The sequence below is a fragment of the Oryx dammah genome, unplaced genomic scaffold (genome assembly GCF_014754425.2).
Source record: "Oryx dammah isolate SB20612 unplaced genomic scaffold, SCBI_Odam_1.1 HiC_scaffold_21, whole genome shotgun sequence".
NCBI lineage: Eukaryota > Metazoa > Chordata > Mammalia > Artiodactyla > Bovidae > Oryx > Oryx dammah.
In genome coordinates this window covers 5,573,867-5,583,235 of record NW_024070205.1, presented here as the reverse complement: position 1 = coordinate 5,583,235, position 9,369 = coordinate 5,573,867, and the positions used below count along the sequence as shown (strand labels likewise).

General features: G+C 55.1%; 1 protein-coding gene across 1 annotated transcript in view; it reads left to right on the top strand.

Annotated features, from left to right (window-relative positions):
• Window positions 1-9,123, top strand: part of PLXNA2 (plexin A2) — a 232,718-nt gene extending 223,595 nt beyond the window's left edge. Inside the window, exons 30-32 of the mRNA XM_040263761.1 lie at window positions 2,441-2,653; window positions 3,263-3,413; window positions 4,091-9,123. Coding sequence (XP_040119695.1) covers window positions 2,441-2,653; window positions 3,263-3,413; window positions 4,091-4,186 — 460 coding nt within the window. The 3' untranslated portion in view covers window positions 4,187-9,123. The remainder of the gene's footprint in view (window positions 1-2,440; window positions 2,654-3,262; window positions 3,414-4,090) is intronic.
• The last annotated feature ends 246 nt before the right edge of the window (window positions 9,124-9,369 follow it).

The following is a 9,369-nucleotide window of genomic DNA, read 5'->3' as shown; positions in this document are numbered from 1 at the left end:
CAGCAGGGACAGGGAGATGAGGGCGTGGGGTAGGGCCCAGCAGGGACCAGGGAGATGGGGGGGTGGAACCTGTTTTCTGCTGTGGCTGGGTAATCCAAGGCTCCTAGGACAAACATACGCTCCACAGAGCTGATGTGTACCCCAGGCACAAGGCAGGGCCCTCCCGGCACAGGGCCCAGCACCAGGACACACACACACTCGAGCTCCTGCCCTTTCAGGCCGAGACCCTTCCCCAGGCCACGCCTCCTCCTCTCTGACTTGTGGTTCTCAGGAAAGGGAGCCGGGGGGGACACACACCAGAGCCACATCCCAGATGACCGAGCAGCAGGCCAGGCAGCGTGGGGCCTCCCGAGCACAGCAGAGTCTCGGGCATGTCCTGGCATGAGGAGAGCCCTGCATTAAACTCAGACCCCTGGGGAGGCTGGCCAGTGCTGGGGAGAGCTTGCACCTGCCGTGGACTTGAGCTCACCAATGAGCGAAGGCCGTTGCACACGCGACCCCTTAAGGCCCGGCTCCGTGGCTCTCAGGAAACCACAGGCAGGAGGTCCCATGGGCCTGACTCCATCCCTGGAGGGGCCCTCCCTGGGCAGACCCAGCAGAGGGAAAGACGGCTCCCCCAGGCCCTTCGCACAAGACGTCTCTCTGCTGGTTTTTGAACCTGGATCTCAGACCACTCTGAAGACAGGCCCTCATGTCCCACCAGGCCTGGCCAAGAGCCAGAGCACAGACCTTCCCTCAGGAAGGAGCAGAGAGAGGGCAGAGAGGAGGGCCAGGCCTGGGGTTGGGCAGGCCGCCCACACAGCTGTCTGGACTCAGCCCTCACCTCGGAAAACAGAGCCGGCACAGATGGGCCCCGGCTGTTATTTAGGAATCCAAAGTCCTAGCAACCAGCCAAACACTGGGGGGAAACCCGGCCTCAGACCCCACCTATTCCTCCCTTTCCGGGGTGTTGTTGCTGCCAAGTCCTCCAGAGGCCGCAGCTTCTGATCGCAGTGGAGCGAAGCAAAGAGGCTCTGGTGGTCTCGGGGCGTGGAGCCCCCCAGGGCAGGTCCCTGAGACCGGCCTTCCATCCGCATTCCCAGGGCCCATGCTGTGGCTCTTCCATGGCTTTGGAGCTCCCCTCCACCACCAACCCCAGCCCAGCCCGGAAATCAAGAGAAAGTTCTGGATTGTCCTCCTCCCCATGCCTGCTGTTTCTGGGCAAGTCATAGAAACGCCCTTCCCTGGAGTTGTGGCAGGGACAGCCCTCTTAGCCAGACCTCAGATACCTAATGTCTAAGGAGAGAACACTGGAAGTTTCCAGAGCTGCTAGGGGAAGGGAGAGTGGACCAGAGGAGCCACCTCTTCACCCAGGCCACCCCCTCTGGGTTAAATGAAGGATCCCCCGTTTCACTGCAAAGATAGGCAGAAGTCCTAATGGAAGGCCTTGGATCTGGGCAAAGCTGATCTTTCCCAACACTTGGCATGGGCCGTGGAGACATTTGGGAATGTCTGGGGTCCAGGAGATTCAAGAGACAAGGAAGGAGAGAGGGAAGGTCAGCCCAGAGGACAAGCAGGGACAGAGCTCACTGCACAGAGGAGCCCAAAGAGTTAAGGGCCAGTGGGCGGCTGGAGAGGAGGCCAAGTTGGAAAAGGCCACAGAAACAGCAGCTGTTCTGGTTTTGAAGGGGAATAAATGGGCTTATCCTCCTCACGGCCAAAGGAGCAGAGAAAACGCATTCTCCTCTGATTATAAATTCCCCGAGTCGCAGAAAGAATTCTCCTAACGACTGATCAGTTGCTCTCAGGGTGGGAAAAACGCAGAGCCCCAGCGAGTCATTCCCAGCGTGCCAACAATGGCCTCCTCTTCTGCCTCTGCCCCTGCCCGGAGCTGAGAACGCCCTGGGGAGCACCCTGAAAGAGCTGTCCCCAGGGGAGCCCATTCCTCCGCCCAGCGCGGTGGGGCCAGCCCTGGGAAGCGGCGGCCGGCCTGGCTGGGCGGGGAACCCAGGTGGGGCCTTTGTGCCCACTCCGAGGCTGGGGCTGCCGCCCCGTCCTTCCGGACAATGGCTGCGGTCATCAGGAAGGGGCCTCTGGGAGCCTGGGGGCTTTGTCTGGGGCTCTGAGAAAGCGGTGCAGGCCCTCTAGACTTAGGCTCCCCCAGGGACACAGGAGTCTTTGGAAAAGACGTCCAGGAGGGAGTGAAGCCACCCATGCCCACCTCGGAGCAGCTGAAGCACGAGGTCAGCGCCCCGTTAGGGCACAATGGGGCTCCTTCTCTTCCAGCATCAGCCAAAGCTCAGGCTAAAGTCGCAGCCCTGGCTGGACCAGTTTTCTGTGATTCTATGCCCTTGCCCTTCGGAGAGAATTTTGCATTTTGGGGGTTGGGAGGAATGTTAGTGGACGGCACGGGGCCGGGGCCGGACGCAGCCCTCAGAGACCCCTCTGCCCTCTCCTCCAGCCTCCCTCTGCGCTTCTGGGTGAACGTGATCAAGAACCCCCAGTTTGTATTTGATATCCACAAGGGCAGCATCACGGATGCCTGCCTCTCCGTGGTGGCCCAGACGTTCATGGACTCTTGCTCAACTTCAGAGCACCGGCTGGGCAAGGACTCCCCTTCCAACAAGCTGCTCTACGCCAAGGACATCCCTAGCTACAAGAGCTGGGTGGAGAGGTCAGTAGTATCCCGAGGACCGGCCCAGCCCCCAGTGCCTGCTTCATTCCCTCCTCTGGGCTTCACTGACCAAGGACTCAAAGCCCTGCTTGTGGTCCCTTCCAGATCTCATGCTCACCTTTTTCTCCCTTGCCCAGAGTTCCTGCTGGGGGAGGAAAGGGGAGCTTTGCACCCCCTGAGTCAGATTTAGCATTCTGATCACCCTTTACTGAGCATATACTAAGCACTCAGCACTTTGATGAGGATGTTGTATGTATCATGTCACTAAAATACCCAACAGAGCAGTGAAATAGGTCTTATTATCATCCCCTTTTTACTGAGGAGGCCACTGATGCCAAGTGACTTACCAAGGACACCCAGCTAGCAGGGCGCTAAACTGGAATGTGAATACTGAGAGTCTAGTCACAGCACTGCAGACTCTGGCCTGAGGGAGAATAAGTGTCCAGGCCCCAAACTCAGCTTGAGAGCAGAGGCCAGAGCAAGCTTCATTAGAAGAGGAACAGGGAGGCAGCAGGGGACACCCATCCTCTCTGGGGTCCTGGGGTCCAGGGACGGACAGGCGAGTCTTTGCTGAGCCTGCTACCAAAGAGCCTGTCCTCTCTATGGCAGATACTATGCAGACATCGCCAAGCTGCCCGCCATCAGTGACCAGGACATGAACGCCTACCTCGCCGAGCAGTCCCGCCTGCATGCCGTGGAGTTCAACATGCTGAGTGCCCTCAACGAGATCTACTCGTATGTCAGCAAGTACAGTGAAGAGGTGAGACAGAAACCCGCCCCGAGAGGGCCAGGCAGGTTAACCAGAAAGCCAGGCTCCATCCTTAAACAACAGCAATGGGTGGTAATTCCAAAAACATTCACGGAGTCAAAAAGTCAGCCACTCTTCCTTTGGAAGGCAACCTGTCCTCTCCTGATTCATCCTGTGCTTTCTTACACCTTATTTTGTCTCGTCTTCATTGTTAATGCAGTACGTAACACTTTTACTGAATATTGTCATTGTTGCCCAGTTCAAAGTAGATGATGAATTTCATCCCTTCTGAAACAGCGAATCAGACTATTCTTTGCAGTTGGGCAGAAGCTGTCAGCTGACGTATTTCAGACAGACAGGTGGACGTGGCTAGACCCTGAAGAGGACAACTTCAGGACAGCAAGTCATGCATCAGATTCGTACCTGAACACAGTAATAGCAGTGGTAGTCATGGTCATAGCTGACGCTTACACAGCACTTCCTGTATGCCTAATGTTTTAAAAGCTTTAGATAGATACATGCATACACACACGTACGTATATCATACCCCTGTCCAGGTGATCATCCGTGTTATTTAGAGCTGTGCTCGTTGGGCAGGATGGAAAGGCAGACGGAAGGATGAAGGATGTGGGGAAAGCCATCTCGCATGCTAAGTGCTGAGCCTGCCCACTTTTGTTTTCGTCCCTCAGCTCATCAGCGCGCTGGAGCAGGACGAGCAGGCGCGGCGCCAGCGGCTGGCGTACAAGGTGGAACAGCTCATCAACGCCATGTCCATTGAGAGCTGAGAGACGGAGCCTCCCATTCCTGGGAAGAGGGACCCACGAAAGCTGTCACACTGGGCATCTCAGAAGGAAGGACAAGTGAAGGGGGTCAGGCCCCAGAGCTTGCTGTCTCCTGAGACCCTAACCCTGGGGAGAGGGGAGGGCCCCTCTCCCCACGCCAGCCAAGTTTCGTCCCAGCTGGTCCCTGCAGGGAGAGACCAGCGGCGTCACAGCCACCCACGACGAGAGGGATGCAGGGGCCCGGAGAAGGTGGTTCTTCAAGCTGAGAGGCACAGCTGGGCACGGTTCTGCCTCTGTGACTGCTGCTTTGCATGAAAACTCATTTGATGTATATTGGGGAAATAATGAGAACTTTATTTAATTTTTTTTTAAGAAAAAGGAAAACCAGAAATAAAACAAAAAGCCTCCCTGTTCATCCCGTCCAACTTTTGTTTAATTCTGCTTTCTGTCCCCCTTCCTTCTTTTGCCCCCGTCCCTCCTTCCTCGCACAACTCCTGGTTCCCAACAACTGGAAAAAAAGCCTACAAAGAGATGCTGAGAGAAATTGATTGTTTCCTTGCCTTTGAAACCTTCTTTGTCTAAGAAGTGAGGAGGAGAAGAATGAGCACAAGTTGGCACCAAATGCTCCGAAGGAAGACTGGCCGATGAAACCAGAAGAGGTGGGGAAGGTAGGACTTTGAACCAACAGCCGAGCCCCCAGGCTCCACCTGCTGACAGCAAGCTGAGCTTTACGTCCGCACGTCCATGCGTCTTCTTCTCCAGCGGACATGTGTGTCTCAAGAGCACCGATGCTTTTGCTACTGTTTGGTTGTTTTCTTTAAACCCAAACCTCAACAAGTGAGGAGCTGATTTTGGTACTTTTCCTTCAGGTTTCCCTACAGTGACTACCAGGCGTGAGAGCTGGGCCTCTCCCAGAGGGGACGGACGCCCAGTCTCCTGAAGGATGCTGGGCAGCTCTGCCTTATATCCATCCTCATCGTAAACCAGGCTCCCCGGGAGCAGGGCCCTGGAGGAATGCGGGCCAGGCCTCTGGGAGGTTCCGTTCGGGAGCCGACGGGGGAACATGAGTGTTCAGACTCTGCTCCAGTCCTCCCGTGGTTTCTTACAATTAAAAAGAAAACAAAAATCAAACACTGTTTACAGCAAGCAATACTTGAAGAGCATAGGTTCAAGAAGCTGCAGTATTTATTGTTGTGCTTTCTTTGTTTTATTCTCTCGTGCCTAGAGAGGGGAGACGACCCTTCGCTTGTACACGGACGCTCCTGATGGTCTGAGCACTAGAGAGGCTGCAGTAGAGAGGACTGTAGCATCCCCAGGCTGCGTCTTCTGCCTCTCTCTCTCTCTCTCTGCCTCTCGCATCCTCCTGAGTTCAAAGGACAAATGGGTGGCTTCTCACTGGCATTCTGCCTTTCCTGCTGACACCTAAATCCATGGATGCCCAGCCGTCCTGAGTATAGTTTCCAGATAAAGAGACCAAAGCTCCACGCCCTGGTCCGGAGGCCCCATGGAAGGCGGTGGGGGCATCTTGGGGAAGGACCTCCACAACACCGGTGCAGGGCCCTGGTGATTGGACAGCCACCAGCTTCCAGGCCTCCCACCCTGGCGAGGATCCAAGCAGCCAGCTCCAAGTTCTCTGCAGGCAGCCACAGAGAGGGTGGAAAGGATGAGAGAAAGGTGAGGGATGGGAAGAGAGGCCGCTGGAGAGGTCCCATCTGCCTTGCTCTGCAAGGGGCCACAGTGCTGGGAAGTGGGAACAGGGAGAGACCAGACCAGGGTCACTTCCTCTGTAATTAACTCTGGGCCCCGGCTCCTCTGGGCCCGGATTTACCTCCCAACCCTTCCAGTTTCCAGAGACTCTGCTGACCACACTGGATTGCCAGGAAGCGGCCGGAGGAGGGGGAGCTCAGAGGGCTGGCTTCGATGGCTGGCGTGTGGCTTTGCATCACTGTGCTCCCCGCACGGCAGACATCACCGGGTCGCCTTAGGTCCGGTTTCTTGCCTGAATGCGGCTGACAAATGGGACGAGAAAAGCATTCAGCAAAATACTCAGGAAACGCGCTGTTTTCATTATAATTCACAACCAGCCATGCCAAGACCACTTCCTTCTGATAATCCACTTCTGCTAAAAGTTTCTCTGGGCCCTGCGAATAGCCTGAAAGAAATCCTAATGACTGGCCTTCTGCACTAAGCCAAAGTGTTTGCCCTTCGTAGCACCCAAAGCTTATCAGCTCAGAGCCCACGATATATGGAGATGAAAGGCGAGGAGATACCGGCAAGGGGAGTGTGAGCGGGGGACTCTGTGCTGCCCACAGATGAGCGCAGCTCCTCCCCTCATCTTGCTTCTGAGCTCCGAATGAAGGTGGTCTGGTCACACCGCTGCTTAGATCGGCACCTCGGGCTTTGCTCCACCAAGATGTAAAAGCTAGACATCTCAGCTGTGTCATGACCAACCCTGACCTCCATGCGTCTACCCGCTGTTTCCCAGAGGCTACTTTTGGTGACCACTCACCATTCCTGGGGCTGAGTCTGGTAGGGGGAGTGGGAGAATGGTAGGGGATGGTCACTCAGAGAGCGGACACGAGAGGCACCAGAGCTCACATGAGAGGCTCCACCACCTTTCTCGGGACGACTGGGGAATTGGGGCTGGCGAAGGAGGTGGCAGGGGGCATCCCTAAAGAAGGAAGGAAGATCAAGGAAAACTACATGGGACTCGTCAGGCCATGAGGGTAAAAGATTGGAGAGCCTTGCTTGGCTTCGGGTCACCAAGAGTCCATGCCCTGCAGGATGGGAGGAGAGGGCCTCCCTCCTCTCACCATCATCCAACGTGGAGATACCCTAACCTCATGTAAAGAATAAGTGTTCATTTCACGGCCTCTGCCCCCACACAAAGCCATCCATCTTGGAGGGAAGCCAAGAGAGACTGCTCTCTCTGAAAGTTTGATCCAGATCCATCCTGTTTCACTGAAGTGCGCAAGAGACAGTTCACCAGAAAAGGGCAAGCACCCTAGAAAATGCCTTTGGCAAGACAGAGGGTGTCCACGCCCGAGGTGGGCGAGCTGGCCTGAGCCCCTCCAGCTGGCCTGCTGCCACCTCCCAACCTCCGCAGGGGCTCTGGGGCTTCTGGGCCTGTCCCCCACTCCCATCACCCTGCTCCAGCCCAGCTCAGAACTGTCTCTGATCTACTTCTGGTGGAGCGCTCCCCATCCTTGGAAAGTTCAGTCATTGAAAGCAAGGAGCCCCTGGGAGCCTCACTCATGGGATGGAGCTGTTTCCTGCATGCATTCATTCATTCAGGGAGCATTCCTGAGCTAACACTGTTCCCCAGGCCCTGCTCCAGGTGCTGAGGAATGAACGAGATTGAGAAGGACCTCCTTCTAGCGCACGGACATTCTTCCACTTGCTGGTTCCTATCACCACCTTAGCCCTCCTCCCAGACCTGCAGAGGGCACGCGTTTTGGAGGAAAGGGGAGCGGGAAGGTGGAAGAAAGCCGACTGACCCAGCTGCCTTACCTGCTTCTGGGGACAGTCCTCCAGCCACAAGGGCCTTTCTTGTCCCCACCACTGTCGTCTCTTCTGGTGGCCCTCCACCTGCCTCTTGAGCTCCTGACCTTCCTCCATTTCCACCAAATGAGGACAAGAAATAATAGTCAAGGCCCTGGTGAGCACGAAGCAGAAGCGATGGATGGGGTGGGCTGGACTTCGATGGTCTGAGCAGCACAAATAAGGAATGTTTCTAGAAGCCTCTGGCTGATCAGACTCCAGGTGCATCCCAGTTGCCACACCTGCCACCATTCAGTTCAGTTCAGTCGCTCAGTCATGTCCGACACTCGCAACCCCATGGACCGCAGCACGCCAGGCCTCCCTGTCCATCACCAACTCCAAGAGTTCGCTCAAACTCATGTCCATCGAGTCGGTGATGCCATCCACCCATCTCATCCTCTGCCGTCCCCTTCTCCTCCCGCCTTCATCTATTAACCCGCGGCAAATACTGAGCCAGCAGCTGCCCCAGAGTGGGGCCCGCTGCTCCTTGCCACACTGTGTCCTGACTCAGGCTCGTTGGGCCTGGTCATGGACAGGAAAGAACTGAGGCTCAGGGGTGGGAGCTCTGTGGGTGAGAGGACGCAGGGGAGTTTAGCGGACCCAGGGCGGTGGAAGCGGACCCCGTGGGTTCAGGGCCTTCTGGTGCCTTGTCTCAGGAAGAAGCTTTGAGAAGGTGGCCCCATCCTCTTCATCACCCTGCCTCTCTTCCCCTACCTCTTCTCTTTCTGCCAGTTTCCCCAAGAGTGAAGGTGGGGCTCTGGGGCTCACGATGTCATGGATGAGAGATGAAGTTTCACCCCTGGTATTAGGGAGGTCCTGGGAGACAGGGCCTCAGCCCCGTCAGCAAACTGGAAAGTCTTGTGGACATGCTGACTGCATTCCCTTCTGTCCTTTGCGCTGCGGCCTCAGGGTAGAGGGGAGGCCCGCCCGGATTTCGGTCACAGCCCTGACTCTGTCTTCCTGTGCTGTCCGTGACGGCATCACGGCAGGAGAACGTGCTGGAACGTGGCTCCCCCTGCAAAGCAGATATTGCCAGGTGTATCAGGGAGGAGGGACAAGCTCTTTAGACCACGAGACTAGGGACCTGAGCCCGCCTGCCTCTCCCCTCAGCTGCTCCTTCCCAAGCCCACTCTTCTTGACACACTGGAATCTGTATTATATATATATATATTTTTAAGAAAATAGAATAATAGCTGTCTGGTTTTGTTGTTTTTACAGGTGTTGTGGAATTAAAGCTGTAAGAAAATTACGTATTTAAAATGTTCCAATAAAATGAGTTTTTTTGTTACTCTAATATATTATTGTGTACCTATTGTAAATATGAAACACTCCTATTTTGCAAGCCAAGGACACAATTTGTACTGTTGTTATATATAAATAAAGTTTACTGGATAAAAATCCTTATATTGTCAAAGAAACATGGTTGTTCGGTAGCATATATGCAGAATAACATTTCATGGACATATTTAAGAAGAGGGTACTCATGGGAAGATGAGCTAAGTTGTTTTGAGGGACTCCTAGAATTCTCTCTGGAGCTTGAGGTTATGAATGTCCAGTTATCAATGTCAACACACACACACATGCACACACACTCTGGAGCTGGAGCTTATGAATGTCCAGTTAACAGTGTCAACACACACACACAC